General features: G+C 52.6%; 2 protein-coding genes and 1 long non-coding RNA gene across 7 annotated transcripts; all 3 read right to left on the bottom strand.

Annotated features, from left to right (window-relative positions):
• Positions 1–1,035: 1,035 nt before the first annotated feature.
• On the bottom strand, positions 1,036–14,263 carry Hoxb8 (homeobox B8). Of its 4 annotated transcripts, none has more exons than XM_041665766.1 (4): positions 14,175–14,263; positions 3,714–3,940; positions 2,944–3,415; positions 1,036–2,183 (listed from the first exon to the last, which is right to left on the bottom strand). In XM_041665766.1, exons 3-4 carry the CDS (start codon positions 3,365–3,367, stop codon positions 1,876–1,878), a joined length of 732 nt encoding a protein of 243 aa, XP_041521700.1. In that variant the 5' UTR covers positions 3,368–3,415; positions 3,714–3,940; positions 14,175–14,263; the 3' UTR covers positions 1,036–1,875. The 4 variants fall into 4 exon arrangements, with proteins under 4 accessions (XP_041521700.1, XP_041521701.1, XP_041521702.1 ...); XM_041665767.1 differs by lacking the exon at positions 14,175–14,263 and adding an exon at positions 4,130–4,268 and having other exon boundaries at positions 3,741–3,940; XM_041665768.1 differs by lacking the exon at positions 14,175–14,263 and adding an exon at positions 4,130–4,268 and having other exon boundaries at positions 1,036–2,180.
• On the bottom strand, positions 8,887–14,788 carry Hoxb9 (homeobox B9). Its single transcript, XM_041665764.1, has 2 exons — positions 14,175–14,788; positions 8,887–11,656 (listed from the first exon to the last, which is right to left on the bottom strand). Exons 1-2 carry the CDS (start codon positions 14,689–14,691, stop codon positions 11,421–11,423), a joined length of 753 nt encoding a protein of 250 aa, XP_041521698.1. The 5' UTR covers positions 14,692–14,788; the 3' UTR covers positions 8,887–11,420.
• A 49-nt stretch (positions 14,789–14,837) lies between these two features.
• On the bottom strand, positions 14,838–23,028 carry LOC121457097. Of its 2 annotated transcripts, none has more exons than XR_005975677.1 (3): positions 21,638–23,028; positions 21,149–21,278; positions 14,838–15,560 (listed from the first exon to the last, which is right to left on the bottom strand). It is a non-coding gene; the product is annotated as an uncharacterized LOC121457097 (long non-coding RNA). The 2 variants fall into 2 exon arrangements; XR_005975678.1 differs by lacking the exon at positions 14,838–15,560 and adding an exon at positions 18,803–19,522.
• Between the last annotated feature and the right edge of the window lie 946 nt (positions 23,029–23,974).

A 23,974-nucleotide genomic window follows, 5' to 3' on the forward strand; every position in this document is an offset into this window, starting at 1 on the left:
CCCCACCCATTTCCCCCAGCCGGCTACAGAGCGAGAGACAGACGCAGGAATTGAATGTGCGCAACTTGGTGGGTGGGTGGATGCTGGCCGAGTATTTATTAATCCGGGCTAATTCATCAGGGCTGCTGCTGTTCTCTTAAAACGAGGGACGAGGTGAACCTGGCCTCCCGGTTCTCTTAGTGCCCCAGCTGTAGTGCTGGAGGTGAATCAAGGCTTTCCTAGGGCAGGAATCCAACCCAACAGGCATTGGACGCTGCGATTTCTGAAGACTAAATGAAAAAAAAAAGGGGTGCCAATAAAAAGATACACACAAAAAATAAAAAATAAAAAGAACGGAATGGGGGTGGGGAGAAAAAGGAAGGGAGGAGGACGGTTTGGGTCCGGCTCGCTGCTTTCCCGGTTCCGGAAGGCGGATGCCTCACTCAGTGGAGCGTGGCTGCCAGCGAGGCAGAGGCAGCAAAGGAAGGAAGGCTGCGGCAAGCCGCGGCCTAGAAACTGGGAGAAAGTGGCGCCGTCCCAGAAAGGGAAGGTAGGGAGGAACCTCTTCCCTCTACTCCTGCTTCCCTAACCTGAGTCCGAGAAAAATGGAAATATAAACTCAGCAACATACTCCATATCTACCCTCCTCAAGCCCCCCCCCCCCCCCGCCAGGACACACGCGGAAACAAAGAGAGAAGTGACAGGGGATGCTAGCCACCAGCTTGGGCACAACTCTTCTCCGAAGCGGCCGGGGCGCTGGAGTCTCCCGGGCCCAGCAGCCTCGGAACGCAAGGGGAGGGGGTTTCTCTTGGCTCCCCTCCCTCGATCATCTCTCCTCCAATCACGTGCAGCCGCCTCCCTCACCCCCTGCGCCTCTGGGCCCCGGGACTCGCACCACCTGCTTCCAGCCCCCGCCCCCTCCTCTCTGCGACCTAGCCTAGGCCAGCCCAGGAGACTGCTGACCAGCTCCCCCCAACCCCCCCAACCCCCCCAACCCCAGCCCAGCTAGGCGCCTGGGAGCGAATGAGGAGCGCCGGCCCGGGCCAGTCTCGGGTTCTCGCTTGTAAACTTTATTGTAACTCTTCCGCCCTTTTCAGGCGCAGACAACAGAACAAAGTATAGAGGAACAACAAAATATATAATTAGCCCTCCCTCCCCCCAATAAAGCAATTCACGGATACAGGATACATTCTCTTCACAGCAAACCTAAGAACACTTTTAACAATTGCTCACAGCGCGCATGCTAACTAAAGTAATCTCTTTTGAGAAACACTTAAGACAAAATTGTCAAATCAAAGGGGGGGGGGACAGGAGGAAAAGAGAGAAGCAAGAGAGAAAGCCAGCGAGCTAGGGAGGGCAGCGGGGAGCTGGGTTGCGAGGAAAGATGAGGACGCGGTGAAAGAGAGAGAAAGAGAGAGAGAGAAAGTGGGAGGGAGACAGAAAGAATTACGGCGTGAATAGGCAGTTTCATGTTGTTGGGAAAACTTAGCAGAAATCGGTACCTTGGTCATTACAAAGGAGCACGTTCAAAGGAAAAAGACCATTGCACAAGGAGGCTTTTTTACATGGGGCGGGGGCGGGGGGGCTCTGGCAGGCAGCAGTCGCTCACCCTCGCAAGGCGAGGGAGTCCTTGTTTAAAATCCTTTTCTTTTTTCCCCCCTTGGCCCCCAAGAGAAGGGAAGGAGATCCACGGTAGCTCACACACAAGCTATTACGAGATACTACCACTAGCAGGGACTGGCGCGGCGGGGGACGCTGCGGTGGGAGGCCCAGCTCCTGGCTCCGCTCGCGGGGCCGGAGCTCTCGGAGGCGGGGGAGCGGGCGACAGCGGCGTGGTCGCGGGAGGGACCGGCGGACGTGCGGGCTAGCCCCGGCCCAAGCAGTCCCAGCTGGAGCCTACTTCTTGTCACCCTTCTGCGCATCGCCCTGCTCGGCGGTCTCTGGCGCCCGCTCCAGCTTCTCTTTCTCCAGCTCCTCCTGCTCGCATTTACTGCTGGGGAACTTGTCTTTGTTGTTCTCCTTTTTCCACTTCATTCTCCGGTTCTGGAACCAGATTTTGACCTGTCTCTCTGTCAGTCCCAGAGCGTGCGATACCTCGATCCTCCGCTTGCGAGTCAGATAGGGATTAAATAGGAACTCCTTCTCCAGCTCCAGGGTCTGGTAGCGGCTGTAGGTCTGGCGGCCTCGCCTGCGTCCGGCGGCTGCTGGGAATGGGGGAAAGGGCGAGACAGAGGGGCGGGTGGGGGAGGGGGCAGAGACAGAGAAGGTTGGAAGATTCGTGAACCAGCCTAGGAGACCAGGATAGGGAGGGCAGGGGACCCTTATGCGGGGGCGGGAGGGAGCGCGCAGAGGCCGCGGTCAGCAGGGGGGGGGTTGAGGGGGGACTAGACAGCACTGAATCTGCAGGGGTCAAAAAGGGGGAGCCCCTTCCCCTGGTAACTAGAATAAGAATGGGGGGTCAAATATATTAAAAGTGCCATAAAGTTTAGGAGGAAGGATGTGAAGAGGGGAATAAGAATAAAAAGCTAGAGTGGGGACCCACGAACCCACCTTGAGAAGCCCCCAGAGCCTCTGCCCAGAAGAAAAGTTTCTTTAGGGTAATTAAACTATAAAGCAATTGAGAAGTGCAAACGCTGAGCGCCCCCACTCCCACCACTCTCCACAGCCCCCATAAAACAGTAAAAGGGGGAAAGGAGGGGAGAAGAAGAAAAGTAAAGGAGGGTGAGGGGTTTATGGATTCAGGAAATTCGCTTAGCGACCCCCCCCTTCAAAGGAAGCAAAAAAGAAAAGGGGGAAAAGAAAAGAAAGTGGGAATGAAGGGAAAAGAGGTAGGTGATTGGAACGGAGCCCACAAGTCCTCTAGGAGCAGAAGATGCTCCCGGCCTGCCCAGCCCCCCCCCCCCCTGGATCGGCCTGGGGCCCTCCTGGCCCCTTCCCACCCTGGCAGGCCCGACGGGAGCTCACCTTGAGGGCGCATCCAGGGGAAGAGCTGTGTGGGCGACGGGCTCTGCTCAGACCCCTCGGCCTCCTCGCCCAGGCCGCTGGCGGCCGCGAGCTTGCAGTCTGCGTACTGCACCAGGTCTGGATCCTGCGCACCGAACAGGCTCTGGCGCTGCAGCGGGTCGTAGCCGTAGAAGTTGCCGGGGTCTCCGTGGCACGCCACGGCACACGGGTTCTGCTGGTAGGGAGCCGTGGACAGCGACGATGGCCCGTGGTAGAACTCCTGGATTTGCGACGGGTGCTGGAAGCTGCCGCCGCTGCTGGGACCGTACACCACGGTGGGTCGGCCGCCCAGGTCCTGGGCGAAGCCGCAGTCATAATAATTGGGGCGCAGGGACTCCCCGGTTTTGTATTTGGAGAACAGTGAGTTGACGAAATAAGAGCTCATTTTATTGAATTTTGAGGCGGCGGCGGCGGCGCAGGCTGTAGTTGGGGGCTGTTGGGGAGGGGGTGGGGAGGGGGAAAGGGAGGGAGAGAGAGAGAGAGAAAAAAACGCGGATTCGCCGGCTCCTAGTCACCCTCGCCAGGAAAGGAGAGGAAAAGGGAGGAGGAGGGGAAAAAAAGAAAGAAGGAAGGAAGGAAAAGAAAGAAAAGGCGAAGAAGATCTCGAAGCCGCCACACTTTTTGTGATTTCCAGGAATAGAAGAGCGAAGCCTGCAAAAGTCTAAGCCTGCATGGCAGCCGCGGCTCGCTCGCCCTCCCCCCACCCCCCCACCCCCCAAACAAAAATATACCGCCACTTAAAGAGGTCCTCGCTTTACATTTCGAAGAAGGGATGCCAGTTCATAAACAGTTTTCGGTGATTTACTTCCCTCCAAATGAGTTGTTTCATATTTTGCCCCGTCTTTTCACCATCATTTGCATCCATTAGAGACCCCGCATCCTATTGGCTTCTGGGTACTCCTCCCGGACAGAACGCAGAGCGAGGGTGAGATCAAGAGAGCGAGCGTGCAAGAGAGAGCTAGAGCGAGAGAGCGCCAGGGAGTGAGGAGAGGGCAGGAAAAAAAGGAGGGGAAGGGGGGGAAAACACCCAGGGAGGGAGAGGGGGAGAAGGGGGAGAGGGAGGGGAAAAGAGAGAACGAATACGGATTAAATCTGTTTAACTACCTACATTAATGAGATATCTCTTGCCTCACAACAAATCAAATACCTTCGCAGACCACCCCCAAAGACTGATGTGGGGGAGTCACGGAAAAACACCATGCGCACACACATCCACAACGCTGCGCCTGGCGTAGGCACGCTGTTAATTTCGCGATTTTAACGAGGCAATTGGAGTCTTTCTAAATGTCAGGGTCGCTTCGGAAAAATGTAAAAGAACACGGTTTAATTGCGCCGAGTTTTAAAAGGTCCTATAAATGTAATTGGTATTTTAATACAAGTTATCAAATCATACAGCTTCCTCTCCTAAACATATTTTCAAACAAACGAGGTAGTCATATTTAAAGCTTTAATGATCAATTTCCTTATTATTGATAAAGGTTTAACTATCGTGTGGAGGGAATTGGCTGGGTAACCAGCCCCCAAAAAACGGCTGTAAACTCTTTAACAAACTATAAAACGCAATAAAGCCGGAGTCTGTTGTTGTTTATACCGCAGCACATAAAAGCTGTTAGCATTTTACGAGTTCTTTCCTCTACAGCTATAAAACCACGGCTTCGATCGCCCCCGCCGCCCGACTGAAGCACGGTGGGGGTGACTAAGCCGAAATGAGACCCATTATGGTTTGCTGTTGATTTTTTTTTTTCCTTTTCGGCTCAAACGGTGAGTTTCCCCGAGATTTTAGCCTCCTTGGCCTTACAGACAGATACACCTGCCCCCCTGCCCTCTTTGGAAACCCCCAAACCACCATCACCACCACCCCAAGAGCTGTCCCCGCCCAAGTCACACATAAACTTTCCCTCGTTAAGCAAACACGCAAGGATTTTCTGTGGAAAGGGGGTCTGAGTGGGCCTGGGGGAAGGAAGAAGAAACTTTCTGGTTAATGGTCAAGGTTAAAGCGGAGGAAAAAGTCCTGCGAAGGCTCCTAATTCTTGCATTTACACAGGCTTTTAGCTGCTGCTGGTGGGGGGGTGCTTCAGGGGAAAGAGGGGGGATCTTCTCCTCTGAAGGTGCTTTGGCCCACTCACCACCTTAGAGGAAAGATGGGGAAGGGTCTGATGCTCTCAAAAAGATGAGGACTTTTGTGACTGCTCCACCTCTGCACCCGCATCTTGGGGTGAAGCAACCAAGCCTGAGCAGGGGTCAATCCCCTGTGCCTTGCATACAGGCCTTCCAGGTGTAGACACTGACAATCTCATCAGCACACCAAAAAGAGGTAAGGGTAATGGAAGCTAAGGCTGGGCACCAAGGCCTTGGTGACTGCTGCCTTATGCCCTCCAGTGCCCTAGGCAAAGTCTGCGAGTTGTGTTTTCAGTGGGTACCTGTTACTGTTATAGCCATTTGATCACCTGCACTGACCTTGGGGTAAAGGGGTTCAGAGAAAGCAAGGCCACGGAAGTCTCCACTTTCCTTTTTCTTCAGGTGCCCTCAGTGAAACCCTGAAGATCTGAGGCCTCAGACCCAGAATGAGGAAGCGAACTAACTGGCTGCCCCTACTCCCAGCACCGGAGCCTTATCTGCGTACCTGGCCCAAGGCTGGGGTCTGTCAGACCTTGGGAGGCCAAGGGAGAGAGTCAGAACTGATGGCCTCCTGGGGCAGCTGATATGCAAAAGAGAGGCCAGGAAGATGGGGAGAAGGAGAAAGAAAATTCCTAAAACAAAGGCAGAATCGATTTTGCAAATAAATTTACTCTATTGCTGATTCTCGGGGAGGCTTCTTTTGGGGATCCCACAAGTCCCAACTTTTGTAAAAATGAAACCACAACGTTTTCAAGGGAGCCAGCCATCCCTGCCGGTTTTACCCAGCCTTCTAAAGTAAGTCCAGCGAATAAGGGGAGGGGGGACAAAAGGAGGGGGAAAGTGAGAAAGAGGGAAAGTGAACCAAGCTCTGGGTTTTTTGCTTTGGTATATTTTTTCTTTTCTTTTTTTTTTTCCTTTTTCTTTTTTTCTAGCACAAGGCTGAGGGGGCGGTAAAAGCAACCTGAGGCAGAGTCAAGTTGTTACGGAAGCGAACATTTTTATCAAGTGCGGGGGATTTTATGGTCATGATTTGAGGACTCACTGGTGAGGTAGAAATTCAATGGCTTGTTCTAAATCATCCCTTCGCCGTGCCAGAAATTTCTGATGGAAGGAAAATGTTTCTGTTATAAGAAAAAACAAGAAAGAGCACGGGGATAATTTATAAACACCCAACGGAGGAGCGCAGATTTATTGGAGAAACTGAAGTTGAGGAGACACTACGCTAGCTTCTTTGCACCTGGTCCAGGGGGAAGGGGAGGAGCAGCTAGAGCTGGGGTCATTTTGCGGGGGTGGGGGTGGCTTGCTTCCCCCCCCCCCAGCTCATGTTGGAGGCGGGTTCCGACTGGGCCGAGAGGTAACTGAAGATTGGGAATCAGCCGAAAGGGTTGTGAGCGGTCAGAGCGATGGCCTCTGAACGAAAAGTCCAGGCCTCCTGCTGCTGAGTCGCAGAAGGACCGGCTTCCCCACGGATTGCCTGAGAATGGGGGCCAGGGGCAGAGCCTGGGCACGCGGGTAGGAGCCGCCGCTGGCTCCCACCTGGAAACCCCGGAGCACGGAAAACTCACCGGCTGCTCCTGCTCCTGTCCAGAACACACGCAGGGTTTTGACTGAACCTACCGAGGGGATGCTGCAGCGTCCCCCCAACCCGCCTCCCTGGGGAGACCCTGTTCGAGCCTCGGTGGCCAGGCACTAGCCCAATCCAGACCTGGACGCCTACAAAGGCGCTGGACTCAGCACCCAGGTGCAGCCGGCCCTCTGACTTGGGGCACCATGGAATCTTCATCAGAGCTAGGTCCCCATTCCTCCCAAATTTGAGGAATCTCCGGGATAGCACATCAGATTCGCTCCCCAGCAGGTGTGGGCAGCCCGCCTGGGGTAGTAGCTTCCTCTTCAAGAGAACTGCGGGCTTACTCCTCTCACCTGACCCGCTGGCCTGCCCTTTATTCCTCCCACCACCACTTCAGGGAAATCTCATTTTTCCAAGACAGTTCGCCTCCTTAATTTGGGCCCATTATTTCTATATTTTTATTATTGATATTATCCCCGGTTTCTACGCGTTTCTCGCCCCACCGAACACAGCAACTGGGAAACAGCCGTCTTAGTGTGAAATTCAGAAAATGAACCGTTTGAGGAGAAAGAGAAACGCCACTATAATTGAAATACTTACAATAGGGGAAAGAGCCATAACAAACCCTATATTTTTATTATGTGCAAGTTATTCATGACTTTTGGTAGCTCTCAGTTCCTAGATATAGGGCCGAACAAGGTGCTCTGTGCAGCCGAAGGAGCCCTCAACCATAACACTAGAAAATTTCACATGGAGCAAGGGTGCCATCTAGCGGCCACTCGGCAAAAGACGTTTTCCTTCAACTCAGCCAGGTTCTCTGAGAAACAACATTAAGAAGCGACAAAGGATTAAACTTTCATTATTTACTAGACATAGGGGGGAAGAAATGAAATCAGATAAGAGAAAGGGCTTCGGAATCAGGAAACTGTTCATGAAACAGTTCAGATAAGTTCAAAGGAATAGAAGCTCTAAATCCACCCAGTCCCTAATTTCTTTTGGAGCTGCTAAGCAGTGCGCTGCTCTTGGGCAGTAAGTGGATCATTTTTTAAGGCCTCCACGATTGTTTCACACGCTGAGGGGTAACAACTGAGCTTTTTGTGAGGGACGAGAGGTCTGAGGTGATGGAATGGAACTGAAGAAGCATCAAGAAGCTACTCTACCTCAGACGTCTGACCCTGCGAGAGCGTGTGTGTGTGTGTGTGTGTGTGTGTGTGTGTGTCCACATGTGCAAGGGTTTCTTGTTTGTGACTGGCGCTTCTAGAGGGGGGTGTGTAAAGAACAAAGACACCAGTCAGAATTTCCATGGCTGAAGCTTTGGGGACAGAAAAGTGTTCTTCCCAGTTGCTAGCTTCTTTACTTTTTATCCTCTGAACCTCACCCCTTTACCCTGATTCCCAAGTTCCAGACCCCAAGCTCCAGACCTGGGGGCAAGAGGGGTGAGGGTGGGGGCTTCATAACAAGGCCCACCCATTCTCCCACCAGGTCCCAAGCCTAGGCTCAGGCGCGGCTCATCTCCGGAAAGTTTCCCTTCAGTGTTTGCTTTGCTGCTGTTTAGTTTCTTAACCTTCAGAAATTTATACCCTATAAACTTTTATAGCGGTCATATTCTTTTATTGCTGCGCACAAGGCATTGAATTCCTCTCCCAGCTTCTCTCTGCCTCTCACTCTCTTAGTCTCTCTCTCTCTCTCTCTCTCTCTCTCTCTCTCTCTCTCTCTCTCTCTCCAACTGATTTCCGCATCTCCGGCTTCTGCGCCTCTGCACCTTCGCCTTTGTTTGTCCTGAAAGAAGCCATCCCGGCCGCCGGGACCCAGACGCGGCTGCCCTAGGCAGCTCCAGACGCCCTAAGCCTTCTACCCTGCCGCGACCCAGTCTCCAGGCTCACTTTTTATGTTTCCTTTAGGCAGAAACAGGCTTCCTTGGCTCACTCTCTGCAGCCGGCAGAGCCTGGAGAGCCAAGGATGGAGAAACAGCCCAGTCCACACCAGCTGTAAAGCCAGATTAATTTTCCTTCTTTAACATAACCCTCCTGGCAGGCCGCTTGTCTCAGCTGCCTTATGGAAGCTTCCCGTCTCCCGCCTTCTGTTTCTCAGATCCCCCTTGCCCTTTCGTTAGAGAGGGGTAGGGCCGGCATGGCAGGCTTCTTTCACTCGGGGCCAGCCTTTGTCGCCAGCTCCACCCCAAGCCGCAGTGTGGCGTGTGCAGCGGGAGAGAAAGTCGCGCGAGGCCGGCGACAGAGCTGCAGGCCGGCTGCAGCCGGGATCCTCACGACTGAATAAGAAAATCAGGGCTTCCACGAATGGCAGACTTCACGACAGGCTCTTGCAGGGACACCGCAGTGAGAGAGGAACAAGAAGACGCCCCTTGAAGCCAAGTATAATCCTGGGGGTTCTTTTGGACATGAATCATTCATTCCCCTCCTGAAACGTTTGTGTCCTGCATTTTGGTGGCTTTCTTTTGAGAGCTGTCACATACCCTGACTTCAAACCTCCAGGCTCAGCAAGCCTCAGACCTATGAGCCCGACTCCAGGTGTGTGTGTGTGGGGGGGCATCTACAAGGAGTCCTCAGGTTCAACCATTTGAGTCAGCCAAGCTCCTGCCAAGTCTGGGTCTCCCACCTACTCCCCACCGCCACACTCCAGGCAAGAGCGTTGGAAGACCACTAACTCCGCCCTTGAGAGTTTTGAAGTGGTTAGCTGAACGAGACGTGCTCTAAGAACTACAAGTCGGACTTTCCTTCTACCCATTGGCAGAGGTCAGAGCAACTTTGGGTGAAGACCCTTGCTCTAAGGTTCCTCTCTGAACCCTGAAGATTCTCTTTCCTCCTTCACCACTCCCTCGGTTCTACTGAAAGGGCCTTGCTCAGTTTAAGCAGCTGTCCTAGGACCTGGATACCCTTCTGGTGTCAGGGCCACCAGAGAGCAGGTGAAGGTCTATGGAAAAGGCCTGTCTGTGAACGCTAACTTGCCTTTGTTTGAAGCCATGTTTTTAGCAACGGGGCTCTTAATAACCAGAGGAGAAGCAACATCGAATAAAACGCAGGAGAGGTTTGTTTTCTAGAGTGATATATATTTTTTTTGTTCTTTTTCTTTTTCTTCCAAAACAGACAATTAGAGCTCTAGCCCCTTGCCCTCCCCACTCCCACCCTCAACCCTCCCTAATGAGCAACAACTGAAAATCATTGCCAAAGAAATCACAAAACACAAGCACGATTTCACCACAGCCACTGACGGAGCAAAACAAAGTAAAATTCAAAGTTCTACTGGAATGACATCTTTGCAGGGTTGGGAGAGGCGGGAGAGAGTCCACGGGTGGAAGGGATTGAGAGCAGGGAAGGACAGAAGCAGAGGATGAGTCTCTGCCCGATGGGGAGGGAGGCGTGATTTTGCTTCTTTACTTTGCACGCGGGACTGTTTGCCAGAAGCGTGGGTGCACATGGCCTGTATCAGGACACAGCAGTGTATTCTGCAGGAGGTGAAGTCCCCACTCTGAGCTTTTGGGGTTTCTTCCTGTGACCCTCTGGCTGCATGCCAAGGGGCTCTCTTCTATGTGGGCCAGGAAACTAGTGACATGGGAAGAGACCCATTAGCCCTGCTTGCTGAGGCCATTGCTTCTCCTCCCCTGACTGCCCACTCTGGAAGGTTGCTGGGAAATTGATTCACAATAAATTCTCAATCAGACTCTCCTGACCCGGCCTTCTCTATGGTGGGGTTGACCTAGGAGGGGGTGAAGGGATTTTTTTTTTCCTACATGGGGAGACTTGACTAGCTGGCACAAGATGGATTTAGCCGCGGAAAGGAGAGTTGATTTTGGAGCTGGAAGGAATGGAGAAGAATGCAAAATCTGTGGTCAGCAAGAAAAACTACTACAGTCTGCCAAGGGGACGTGTGACAGGGGGGATGGCACTGTGGAGGTTCTACACCCACAGTGTGACCTCCTTCAGGGGGAAGGAAGGAGAACGTGCACAACTAAACATTTCCTGCAAAGATAATTGCGAGGGGCTCCACTAAAGGTGCCTTCAGAAAACCACTGCCTGCCCTTTTTCTCGCCCTTTCTAGCTCCCAGCAGCTTGGGGACTGGGCCGGCCCCATCTGCCCACAGTCCCCCAAGACCTGGGGCGGAGTTGGCGATTCCATAGGGATAAGTACAAGGACCTGGAGACTCTGGACTGCAGTGCCTCATTCAGGAGTTCACCTCCAGACCTCATCCTGTATGTGTCTGCATCAGGGGAGAACCTGCCTGGCTCTGGGACTGCCCAGCTGGGCTCGGAGAACAATGTCTGCATGTAGGGTGTAACTGTCTTTCTCCATTATCAGTGTGGACCCCTATGTCCTCTATGTCCTGGGGCATCTGTTGGGGTGTGTACAGTTAAACTCTTTCTGGGTGACTTCTGGATAGGTGCAGGGAGGGAACAGGCAGGTAGTTGGAAAAGTGGGGGGGGGGCTGGGGTTTTCCAGAAAAAACTTAGCAGGGATGCTAGGAGCTTGATTCGGGTTCTCTTTCTTTGAGGCTCATCACTGTCCTAGGAACCAACTACAGCTAGCTTCTAACTTAACAAAACTTCCTCCTGACACCCAAGGGGAAGAGAGAGAAACAGGGATAGGCAAGGGAGGGGAGGCAGGCTCCAGGGGTAAATGAGGGACTTTAAAGAGGAGATGCCCTTCCCCACTCACTTGGATACATCCCAGACAGCAGTGGCCTGGCAGCCACCACATAAATAATCCGAGTGAGGTAGGGAAGGGTGGGGCTGGTCTTTTACTCTTTGCCCTGCTCCTTATTCATCTTCTTCATTTTCATCCGCCGGTTCTGAAACCAGATTTTGACTTGTCTCTCACTCAGATTGAGGAGTCTGGCCACTTCGTGCCTGCGGTCCCTGGTGAGGTACATATTGAACAGAAACTCCTTCTCTAGCTCCAGCGTCTGGTATTTGGTGTAGGGACAGCGCTTTTTCCGGGAAGAGCGGGCGTGCAGCCAGTTGGCAGAAGGGTTGGCTGAAAGAGAAGCAGCGATAGAATCAAAGGAAAGAAGGGGGTGAAGGGCCCCAGACCAAGAGGGTGCGCTCCATCTCTACTCCCCATCTTGCAATGGAGAAAGTCACCCAGGCCTCCAAGATCCCAGAAAGCACCCCTAGGTGGGCCAGGAGTTAACACAGACAGCTCCAGGTAAACAGCCCTTTAAGGATAGAGCCAAGCCACCCCAGCATCTCCAAAGCTTCCACTGCCCCAGGCTCTCAAGCTTTCTCTACTTGTGTCCAGACAGACCTGGACTCAGGTCAGAAAAGGCCACACTGCCAACTAAAGGTGGCTGACCTTGGCTCTAGGTCTGGGAGGAAAGAGGAAGAATTGGGTAGGGAAAGGAGTCCTGTTCAGCCCCAGCCAAGAGATCTCTTGGCCCTTCAGCCCAGTCCCAGGAAACCCTGCCTGGGTAGCAATCTTTCAGCTCTAGTCCAGAAGGCAGCAGACATGTGAGTCTGTATGATACCCCTCCCCATCACCACACACCACAAATAAGAGTCGCATTTACAGCTGCGAACGCCACAGCACACTCCCAACTCACAAGAAACCCAATTACAACCATCTATCAATTGCAGCCGGTGGACAGGGGAGCCCCGGGGCTCCCAGATAACTTATGGTGGCAATAGCCTCTTCTTTCTGCTACTCAGCTCACAGTTTGGTTAACACAAGTTCAGGAAAACTGGGAAGCAAAATTGCTCCAGCCCCAAGGTGGGGAGAACGAGATGAGGCGGGTAACAGAAAGCCCTCCACAGCTTACTAAGACCTTCTAACCTACCCTATGGGGAGGCAGAGAAAAGTGTGACGGGGTGGAAGAGGGCAAAACAAGGGAATAGCGTGCAGGCTTTTCTTTTTCTCTCCTGCATCTCTCCCTAGACCCTGGGACTCAGGAAAGTTGCCCCCCCCCAAAAGCAGAGCCTATTACAAATAAGATCCACTCTGCCAGCTTTCCCCCAAAAAACGAGAAGCCCTGACTATCCGTGTATATTTTTAAATTCAGTTCATCCTACACTAAGTAGCGTGTCTTACCAATTTGCAGTGCTATTTCCTTAATGTGATTGCCTGGGATAGGACCCGAAGCCACATTAAATATGAAAGAGGAAAAAAAACTGTTAATAATTGATCCTAGCCAAATGGCTGCCGTGCAGTAATGGGCTTTCCAGGACGAGTTTGGGGCCATGGAGTGAGGATTCTGTTTGGGTGTTTCAGGAGGTTAGGGAAGAGCTATGTTCCTGGATATCAGCTTCTAATGACTCAACCTGGCAGGTTGGAGGTACAGGGACTGCAAGGGTCTCTCCTTACTTTTCAGAGGGCAAGCATGCCCACGGAGGACCCATTGGCCACTCTTTTGGTGGGAAATCTGACAGGGCAAGCAAGAACTACTTGCCCCAAAGAGTAAGAGGTGAGGACTTGACCTGTCAATCTGTCTGTAATTGTTTGGGAACTAAGAGCTCCCAACCGGTTTGCTTTTCCCATCCTTAAAAAAAAATAAGTAAATGAATCTCTCTCAGCCAGCAGCGCTTTCCACTTGGGTTTTTTTTTTTTTTCTTCCTTTTTAGCAAGGGATGCTTTTAGGAATGGGAGGTGGTAAGAAACTCTCCACCAAGGGTAGAGTTCTCCGCCCCTACGCAGTCCTCCCCCCCACTCCTCCCCCAGATCCCTTCGGGAGACCTTCTCCATTCTGGAGGTGGGCACTGACTTTTAGCAAGTGATTCAGACTCTCTGGGAAGCAAACTGTCCGGGCTAGTGTTCCGGAGCCCCGCCAAGAGCACTGGGAACCGCAGAGGGAGAAGCGGCCACCCTGGCGAGGATGCCCTAGGAGGGCGGAGAACCCTGGAGGGAAGGCTCCCGGGGAGGGGCCGGCGCACCGGGGAGGGGGCTCCGTCACCGCGTCCTGGGCTTCCTCCGCCCCTCCCGGCGCCGGCAGCCGACCCGACGCGGCTACTGCGTGAGATCTGCTAGGAACAATCCTCTGCCAAGCTGTTGCATCGCAAATAAAATCCTAATGAGCCCCCTCCCCCTTCCCCTTGGCCGGCGGGGACCGTCTGCGCGTGGCGCAGGCGGCTCTGCCGGGTGTGCTCCGGCCCGTGCCCGCGCGGGCTCTCGGTCACGCTGGCCACCGGCCCGGGCCCCCTCGTTCCTCAAGCGACTGTCCCAGCCCCCCACCCCTTTCGAGCAAGAGCGTGAGGGAGAAAGAAGGACTCATGAGACTTGATCCTTGAGGCTCAGTCCACGCGCCACTAGGAAGAGTGGGGGCGGCCTGTGTGTCCCGTCCCCCCGTCCCGTTCCCCCCTCTACCCCCCGCTCCATGGCACACAGCTTCTTCCTATCCCGGTCCCTTCCTTCCTCTTCCTTTCACCCTCCTCTAGCCCTGCGTCCCCCGGCGCGCTGTCCCTTCACATTGTCCGCTTTATGGCCTCTCCCCTCCCCTCCTCCAGGCCTGGCCTGCAGCCTGGGGGGGGGGGGGATTTCCTCACTTTTTTTTTTTATAACTTACTTTGATCCGGCCTCTCTTTGTCCTCGCTTCCTTCGCAAATTTTATTGTCCCCGTAGCCGGCTCTTTGATTAGACAGGACAGCCTCCCTGCCCGCCGAAGTTTCCAAACTGTACTCGGGCGTGCCCTGTTTGAGCAGCTCCCCCGGCGCGCCCAGCAGCGGCTCCGCCTTCACCGCAGCCTGGCCCTGCCCCGGGGTGGCCTCGGCGCGCGGGGCGGGCTCCAGCCAGGTGCGGAGGTACCTGCTCTCCGCCGCCGGCGCACCCTGGGGCTGCAGGTAGGGGTGGTAGACGGACGGCAGGCTCCCCGAGGCGTGCGGGCTCAGCGGCGCCCAGGAGGCGCCGAACACCGGCGCTTTGGGCTGGAAGCTGCAAGAGGGGAAGTCCAGGTGCTCGGCGTGGCTCGGCTGCCGCGGGTTCGCGTACTGGCCCGAAGGAAACTTGGCTGGAGGCGCGTCCTCGCTCTCGTGACTTATGATCGAGTCGACATAATAGCTGCTAAGCGTCCCAGAAATGGACATTCTCAGACATTATCCGCGCGCTCGCAGGGGGAAGGGAAGCGCTCGCGCCTCGGCGCCCAAGCAGGGAGAGGTGGCACACGGACCCGGTGTAGAGGGCTTTCGGACGCGACCCCCCCAGACCCCCACCCTCCCACCCCCACCCCCTGCTTAACTTCTCAGCCAACAAAGTACAGTGGAGCAGCCCGGCTCGGAGCTTCTTGCAAAATGATTGGTCAAAGTTTTGCGGACTGCCTGATAAAGCGTCAGCTCCGACATAAATCAATCGGGCGAGGGGGCTGCGCTCTCGCTGTCATCCGTCCTCACCGCATTCCATATCCAGGATGGATTGTTTTATGCTGATGCAATGTGCTATCACGTCAGGGCTCCGGCGGCCACGTAACCTCAGCCAGAGCTGCCCGGCCGCCCGGGGCCCCTCCCGCTTTTGCAGGAAGGGGGGTTCTCAACACGGGGCGATGGGGGCGGAGGAGAGGCGGAGGCAAGCGGCAGGCTGCCTCTAGAGGGACTGAGGCTGCAGAGCCCTCTCCCCAGGCGGGTTGGAGAGGGAGGGGGAGGAGGACCTGCATACAGGGAGGAAGAGCGCCCCAGCCTCAGAGCAGCGGGAGAGACCCGACAGGGTAATTAAAGAGGAGGTAGTCTTGTCACCCCCCCAACACCTCCACCTCCACCCCGCAGGCCCTCATTTCCTGTCCTCCCTCCCCTTGACAGAGATGTTTATTAAACAACAGCAGCACAGCGACCCACAGGAGATGAAGTAAAAGGATGGTGAAGAAGTTGGGGATTTTATAGGACAGTTATCCTCTTCGGAGGGGGTTCAGGGCACAGTTTGGGGAGATTTACATGACTAGGCTCTTCTCTTGATCCTTCAGGAGCTAAGAAAGGAGAAAGGGAAATTCAATTGGGCCAGTGTCCAAAGAACCATTATCTGGTCTGAAATTAGAGCCTGCCTAAGGCCAAAGGGACTCACCAGACCCTGTAACTAGTCTATGAAAGAGTTTCACGCGACTAACCAGTCTTATTTAACTCCGTGAAATTTCTTGGGCCTTTAGGAAGAGATGGGGTCCACGGCCATTTCTTCTGTCCTTCCTCTGAGACCGTAAAACTGTCCAGAGGAGGGGGCTAATGTGAGAAATGATTAAAGGAACTCTCCAGAGATGGGGACAGGGTCCCCAGACAGCACAGTAAGGGACACCGGATTACTTTCCTTTCCTTCCAAAAGCGGAAGGAGGCAAGCTAAATTCCCAGCTCTTCTCGCCCAGAACTGCCGCTCTGGAAACCGTCCAAATGCCAACATAGGACAGTACCAAGTATAGCGGAGTCCCCAGGAGCAGTCTGTTTCCCCCACCCGAAGCCTCCCCCCTCCTCCAATCCTCTCGTGGAGCTTCCAAATAGTGCTTTTTATTAGCAGCTATTCTGCGGCCCTACGGAGGGACTCCCCCGAGGCCACTGGCTGGCTTCCTGGCGGGTCTCCCAGCTACTGCCTCTGCAGCTTCTGCTTGGGTGCTGACGTCTTCCCGGGTGTGAGGCTCTGGGAAGCCCGACCCCTAGACAGGCTCGGTTTCCTCGTGTTAGGACTAGGGACAGATTTCTCTGACTCTGGACCTTTATTAGGCAGGCTGCTCCAGGAGCCATGACCTCCTCCTATCCTACCCTCCTTTTGAGAAAAAAAAAGTGGACCCTTTCTAACTTGGGGTTATATCTTTTTGGCCACCACCCCCTCTGCAGTAAAAAGGCTGCGGATCCGCTCCGTGCACGCACACACACTCACGCCCGCTTGTCTTTCCAAATGAAGCCATCTCGTGTCATTACGTGTGAAATACGAGGGCGAAGCGCCATATTTCTTCACATTATGGCGATTTCAAAATGATTTTTTAAAGATCAATGCGGGCGCCCAGCCGGCCCCTTCAATTCCACCCACGCTCTTGGAGAGAGACAGCCCAGCAGATCCCGAACCAAGCAGCGTGAAGACCTGTTTTTTTCCATAGTATCTAAATGGGGAAACAAAAATCTGATGCAAATTCTTCTAAGTAGCGGTTGGATGCTTGGGAAAGTCAAGGGAGCTTCCCGGACCTGCCAGGGAGATACTAAATGAATCACATTTAGGGCAAAGCACCTGTCCCTGTTTTGCTGGACGTATGGAGTTTGCTATCAGTTTTACCTGTAATAAATATAGTCTTCAGGCAAAAAAAAAAATCTCCTCCCCTACCATAAATAACAACGTTATGAAGCATGTCGAGGTGGGTATATGATTTTCTGTAGTATATAAATTAGGGTCCAAAAGGGCACATGAGCTGTGGGCTGGGGCAGTTTTATTTATGGAAAAGCCATAGACCAAGACTGTTTTTAAGACCCAAGCTGTGCAGGCTCTGGATCTGCCTGCTGCCCTCCTGGCCCCCATTCCTCTCCTGGGTTTTGCTGCAGAATCTCTACAAGGAGGGAGGAAGCAAGGAGCCCCTTCAGTTTAGGGAAAGAGTCAGGGGGAGAACATTTGGGCTGCTGGTTTGTGCCCTGCAAAAGTGAGGTGATCATTTGAGTTTAGATTTGTGTGTGGTGTCTAAGAAGTTGTTCCTAATCCCTGGTGGTTTCCAGTGCTGGGTGAGGAGGACACCCAGGCCTCTTTTCTGAGTCAGCATTAGTTTTGGTTCTTCCTCAAGATGCTGAGGGATGAGAGTAACCATGTGGAGGACACAGGTTTAATTGCGAGATCTGCCTTCTCAAGAGGCGAGAAAATGAACTTTCCCTCTCATCTCTGGAGTCTGGACCCCCATCTCGTCCCCCTGCAGCTGAAGATGCAGCAGCAGGCAGGGAGTCTCAATCACCCTTGCCGCCAAGCTTTCCAGAGGGGATTGCTGCCTCAAACTGGAGTTCAGCTTCAACAGAGGCAAATGACAACATGGTCATCAGGGTGGGTGCCCCCTTGCTGGGATGTTCTGGGAACCCATGGACCCCTTAAATCTTCTTTCCTTCTTAGGCAATTGTACCTACCGTGCCAGAGCAGAGCACCCACCATTGTGGCCCCTGCAACCCAGAGTCTAAATGTACTTAATAAAAGTGACCAGACAGTGGGGTAAAGCTACTCTGCAACCCACCCCAATCCTAAAGAGAAAGAAAGAAAACCCTGTATTCCCTGCCCTCTTGTCATTGCTTACTTTGGAGCTCCGTTAGAAGTGTGGAAAAAGCAGGGAGGAAGAAGGCAAAGCCCCTGGCCACGTTGGGGCCCAGGACAGCCAAGGACCAAGGAGGACCAGGAGGCAGAACCAGCCGGTAAGTGCCTGCTCTTTTTGGTGGGGAGGGGGCTCTATCAGTAATAAGAGAAAATCTAGGGGTTAAAAAGGGAGGGGGAGGAAAACAGTAAATGAGAAGATAGTTTGTGTTTAATTAATAAGCTAGGAATGAGATTGATGCAGCTGGATTTGAGCAGGTAATTCTCCGGCGTGTCTGCTTCAAACCAATATTTCTGTAGGGGAACCTAGTGTTCAAGTAGGCTCCATTCCATCCGTGTATGGTATATATCATCGTCTTCCCAACTGTAATACTAGACGTGCCTGGGCGCAGGCATTTATGATCTAATTGTGCATATGTGGTTATATGTATAACCCCTATGAAATATGTAGATTAATGGTGATGCTGTTCTTGATTTTAAAAATATGCCCCTAAAGCTGGTGTGCACAATTAAAAACAAAAACAAACAAACAAAAAACCCAAAAATCCAACATACCTCTGGAGAAGACAAAATTCTGGAAATTCATGGACTTAAATTTTGGCTCTAAAATATTAACTGATTTGGAAGCCTCACTTGAAATCTTGTCTCTTAATTTGGTATTCAAGCAAAATTCATATTTCATCTTCAAATAAATGTGTGTGGCGTAAAGCTGGATTCAATTACGGTGTCCTACCGGAACATTTTCCTGGAAGGTGAAGGAAATACCTCCAACTGACCCAGAAGAGGTCATGAAATTTGGTGACTTTTGCTATCCAACCATGAAATCCTTTACTGCGTATCTTGCCCCAACCTGCAGGGGTGGCAGGCACTGGGCGACACTTATTTCATGGTAGTGATGGGCATAGGGGTGGAAATGCCATTATTTGTGTCTTGCACAAGTGTGAAGGAAAAGTAGACAAACGGAGCGTGACCGTCCTCAGGTAACTGTGGAGGTCACGCCAACACACTGCTGCATGCAACCAAATTGTTGAAGTCCCCAGTCTCTGTCCCCCAGCACAGGAGACACTTCTTCTGACCCCCAGACCTACTGTAGAACACAGGGAGGTTTGAAGATACTTGTTCCCTTAGACATTGGAGGGGAAGCCAAGATCCCAGGACCCACACTCTTTGTACAAAATAACCTTCAAACAGGGATCACCAATCTAAACAGCGGGGTTCAAACTTGGGTGCTTCCACAGCCCCAAGCAGGGACCTTAATTGAAAAGTAACGAAACCTCTGACAAACTTCCCTCGTAGGATATCAGAGGTCAGTGGCCCCAGCCCCGCTGGACTGAGTAATCTTCTTCCCAACTCTCAGCCACCACTGATATCCAAGACAGTGGGAGGCGGCTGAGTCCTTTGGGAGGAGGGATCAAGGAGGCCAAACGGGGTGGGCGGCAGGCAGAGCGGAAAGGGTTCTGAGCAGGTAGAAGGCTATTACACAATTGCTTCCATAAAACCTTTGGCTGTTGTAAAACTCTCTGCTTTCCAAAGAGTTTATTTTCTCCTTTCTCTCTAACATCCCTTTTTTTCTTTCTTTCTTTTTTTTTTTTTACAGCGCTTTTCCTGGGAGGAGGTGGCCAGGGTGGGGAACCAAAGGGTGGACTCTGGTCATGCTCCTAGTGCAGGTTTCTAAGAGATCCAAAGAGAAGCAAGGTAAGGCAGCAGGAACATTCCAGACCCTCTTGACCCACAGGGAATATGAGAAAATATTAAAGGAAAGGGTTTAGGGTCTTTCCTTATCAGGACAGTGACTTGAAGCCAGAATATCCCCTAATCTGGGAGTGGGTCTCCCTGTACCGTCTGCCCTTGCAGAGGCCTCTTGTTCACCCCCACCCCACCCTCCTTTACAGTCTAAATAAGCCTGGCGCCTGAGTCCCATCCGGCTGGGGCCTCTTTCCTGGGCCCCTTTGCACATTTCCTCTGCCTCAAGCAGGGAAAGAGTTTAGGAACAAAAGTCAGCCTATGCATTGGCAAGTCCCCCTTCCACCAGCCCTCCTAACAACTCCTTTCCTGGGCACAGAGCCAGCAGCAGCCTTGAAGGGCTGGGGTCAGAGAGGACAAAACTGCCTTGCCCTGTCCGGGCTCCAGCCCCACCGTGTCACCAGGCTGTACTGAATAATCGAGTAGCTTAGATTTTCTTGCTAGTTAAGCCCAAGGGGCCCCAGGACTTGTGTGAATCCACAGGCCAGTTCAGCCAGTAAAGGGCCAACTAGAGTTTGGGAAAGAAAAGACCCCCATCACCACCACCACCATCATCACTGCCTCTGTAAATTCTATCCCACTAGAGGGCCCTAGGCGGAGGGACTCAGGGGGCCTGCAAGCTTGAGACGCAAATGATCCTGATCTATCTATCAGGATGGGAACTAGTGGCCCCTTAGAGAAGCTTCAAAGTTTTGCCGAGGTACAGCCCCCATCACCCAAAGATTACAAAGACTCCACATAACCCAATTGAAAACCAAATCCTTGCAGCTGAGAAACCTTCCAAGGAAGGTTTGACTGGAGACACAGGAGCCTACAACTTGAAACCCTGGCTCCCATACCTGACTTTTCAAAAGAGTTCAGCCCTGCCCCCTCCTAAAGATGTCCTTGAAGAGAATAAATACTTACAGGGTTACCTTTTTCTCCAATCTCTCTCTCTCTCTCTCTCTCTCTCTCTCTCTCTCTCTCTCTCTCTCAGAGACACCCTAGAACTCCCCAGGTTTCTTCATGAGGGACATTCTCAGACGAGGGACCTCAAACCTGTTTATTATTTTGCAAAGGTAACAGACCAGTCCCGAAAGACCCTACCTGACTCCTCCAGCTAAGCGAGAAGCAGTAACTGCCGTGAATCAGGTGGTTGGATGTCGTTGTGTTCAGAAAGCCAGGCCCAACAACATGAAACTACCTAACTCACTCAGCAGTCCCAGTTCAAGCTCCCAGCCAAGGGCTCACTGGGGCGGGCTCCTGAGGCCCTCCTGTGGGCCAGAGTGGCCACAGAGTTTACTTCTGCTTAACTAATTTTCTTCTGCTTCTTCCTAACAGAGCCCACTTGCTAGCAAACCAAGAATCTGAAGAACTGGACCCAGGATTCCAGGAACTTTGGTTCTCCTTCCAGAACCCTGACCAAAGAAGGCTCTGGGCCCAGCTCTTAGCTTGGCCAGCCAGCATCTTTGTGGATACCTGCTTGGCCTCTGAGTGCAGACCCGCGGCTGGAGGGCTCCTCATATAAAAGGGATTCTTAACTTCAAACTGCTAGGAAGGTTCGCATCCACTCACCATCTGGCCAGTCCCTGGGCCCCAGGGTTACCCAGACTCCCAGGCATCTCTGAAAGGTCAAATCTTCCAACTGTACACCAACCCCAGCCTTGAGACGGGAGAGTAGACAGGACAGAAGATCCAAGAAGAACTGAGAAAAAAAGAGACAGAGAAAGCCAGAGTCAGAGAGTATCGGGAATTCTAGGGCACAAACGGCAGGCTGGAAGGGGGCAGGAGTCTGGTTGGAACAGTTGCTCTGTGGCTACACGCTAGGACTCTGGCTCCACAGGGCTTACCCGCCCCAGGTAGGACACTCTTTAAATCTGCCCTTACAACGAAGGGAGATGTTGAGGACCTGGCTTGGGAAGGAGGAGAACAAGTTTGCTTCTTTTTTGTTCTCTATTCTGCGCTTACATCCTTGTCCCCGACTTTCCTCCGTCCCACAATGTACACCCTCACAGGTGCCCCCGCAGCTGATGCCAGGCTGTCAGAGGCCTCCTGGAGACTTACCTGAGCTGGTGAGGGGGCCCCCCGCACTGGGCGTGGGAACGAGCCGGCTGGACCCGGCTAGCTCCCTTCCTGCACCCGAAGGCGAGTGGCAGTCTCGTGTCCGTGTCCGGAGTGGAAGTCGGAGGTAAGGAGGGAGTCTGCCTGGCTGCCGGCTTCTCCTCCGGGGGTGTAAATCTTGGGGACTGGAAATACAATAAAACTTCACCGTGCTGATGAACTTCAAACAGTTTGTATCCCCTCTGTCCTAAAAAGAAACACGGCCAGGGGCGGATAAAAGGGAAGGGAAACAATATATGAGGCGAAGGAACTTGCACAGACTCTGTTCGCGTGGAGAGAAGGCTCCCGGGTCTCGGTGCCCTTCGCTCTAGCCGGTGGCCAGGACTGGAAGCCAACGCCTAAACCAACCAGGGCCGCTAGAGCCCAGAGCCCAGTCAAGGGCTCTGGCTGCGGCTCCTAGCAACCTGCCTAGGCAGAGCTGAGCGCCCTGAACTCCTCCAAACCAGCCTAGTCCCCTGTCACTCCCTGGACTGTCTGTCTGCTTGATGCGGGTTTTAGGGGTTTTCTGCTCTCCGGTTTCTAGAACTTTGCCCTGCCCTGCCCCGCCCGTTTATTGCCAAGTACTTGCTAAAATAGGACAGGGGATAAGACTTGGAAAACTCTCAAGGCCTGAAGGGGACTGAGCAGTGAGGGGCTCCAGGGGAGAAATCTGCAGGGACCTCCTTGTCCTGTGGAGAGGGCAGAAATTGACAGCTTGCAGTGGTGGCTGGTCTCCACCGAGTTCCAGCGCTTGCTTCTCTCTGTGACCACTCTTTTAAAAGCTTCAAAACCAAATCAAAACAACCAGTAAATGAACCTCAACTTGTCAATGCTCTTTCTGTGACGTAGAGTTTGCTTTTTTTCAAAATTTCGTGAAATCCGATTTGGTAGCAAGGCCCTGCAGCAAAACTAACTGGAAGAAAAAAAATCCCTTTCTCCAGGGGCCCCAGAGTATTGGAAGTCACAGTAGTGGCTTCTTACCCTCTTTGTCTACCCAGAGTACAAGGATAGGGAATTTAGGGGGACAGCAAAGGGATTCCATGCATCCCAATTATTCATCAACAAACACCAACGCTTCAGGTCCAAAATATGCTTGAAAGGCTGTGATTACCTCGGGCTCTGCTCAGGTACTGGGCTGAGGCTCGGCTGCAGGCCCAGGAGGGGTATCCTGCCCCACAGACACACAGGTGCAGCTCTGACCTAGCCAACTCATTTCCTCCCTCCAGGAAATGTTGCCAGAGCACCGCTGGAGATTTTCTTTTTAAATGAAATTTGAAAAATGGGCTCAGAAAATAGCAAATCGTTTGCCATCTTTTTTTTAAAAAAAATCTGAATAGCTGAATTGGCTGCCTCATTCTGTCCCAGGTTGGCCAGGGGTGAGCAGCAGAGTGGTGGCCTGCCCTGTGGGGGCTTCCCGGCACCAAGAGGGAGGATCATCTGGGACAGGAAGTTCCTGTATCTATGGAATGTTTGTTTTCTCAAAATGACATGGGGAGACCCCTCCAGCTCCACTCATCTGTACCCCACTATGTTTCAGCCCTCATCATCCTTCATTTCTGTTTCTTTAAGTCCTATGTCAGCCGCCATGACTTACATTAGCCTCTCCCTCTCTAGAAGACACAGAGGAAGGAGGAAGAGGACAGGGAGGCCAATGGTTCTCAGGCTACTCTGACCTATTATTTTTCCATCTCCAAAGGAGCTGCCTGGTCAGGGATGACTGTGGCAGGGAAGGATACTGGTGTCTTTCAAGTCCCCTGCCACACACACTGTTGCTGGGATGCTGGGGAGGCGTGACTAAATAAAGTAAGGCTATTTGGGCAGTTCTTATTAGCCCTCAGTTGTTTCCCAAAACACATCAGTCTCCAAATTATTTATAAATCCTATAGTCAAGCTATAAGAGGCAAGGGTAACTTTTCCATAGCCCCTTTTTCTTCTGGAAGTTAAAGCAGAGTCCTCGTGTGAACAGGAGAAGGTGCCAAGGCTGGGCAATGTGTGTAGTGAGAAGCGGTGTGGACATAGACACAGAATCTAAGACCCTTAAAAGGAACTGACATGTTGAAACTCTTTCAGTGAGAGTCACGAGGATAAATACTTCTTAGAAATCTCTGGCCCCGGGGCTGGAGAGATGGCTCAGAGGTTAACCAGCAACCACATGGTGGCTCACAACCATCTGTAATGGGGTCTGGTCCCCTCTTCTGGCCTGCAGGCATACACACAGACAGCATATTGTATACATAATAAATAAATAAATATTAAAAAAAATCTCTGGCCCCTTCCTCTTCCTGAGGTTCCATACGGAGC

Source organism: Microtus oregoni, unplaced genomic scaffold, assembly GCF_018167655.1.
Source record: "Microtus oregoni isolate MIOR12 unplaced genomic scaffold, Mior012 000015F_ref0000493, whole genome shotgun sequence".
Lineage (NCBI taxonomy): Eukaryota > Metazoa > Chordata > Mammalia > Rodentia > Cricetidae > Microtus > Microtus oregoni.

Excerpts from the sequence above, each read along its gene's own strand:
- Hoxb9 (XM_041665764.1), bottom strand. The coding sequence starts at position 14,691 with ATGTCCATTTCTGGGACGCTTAGCAGCTATTATGTCGACTCGATCATA. Across the intron at positions 11,657-14,174 it reads CAAAGAGAGGCCGGATCAAA|CCAACCCTTCTGCCAACTGG; the intron begins GTAAGTTATAAA and ends CTTCTCTTTCAG.
- Hoxb8 (XM_041665766.1), bottom strand. The coding sequence starts at position 3,367 with ATGAGCTCTTATTTCGTCAACTCACTGTTCTCCAAATACAAAACCGGG. Across the intron at positions 2,184-2,943 it reads CCCCTGGATGCGCCCTCAAG|CAGCCGCCGGACGCAGGCGA; the intron begins GTGAGCTCCCGT and ends CCCCATTCCCAG.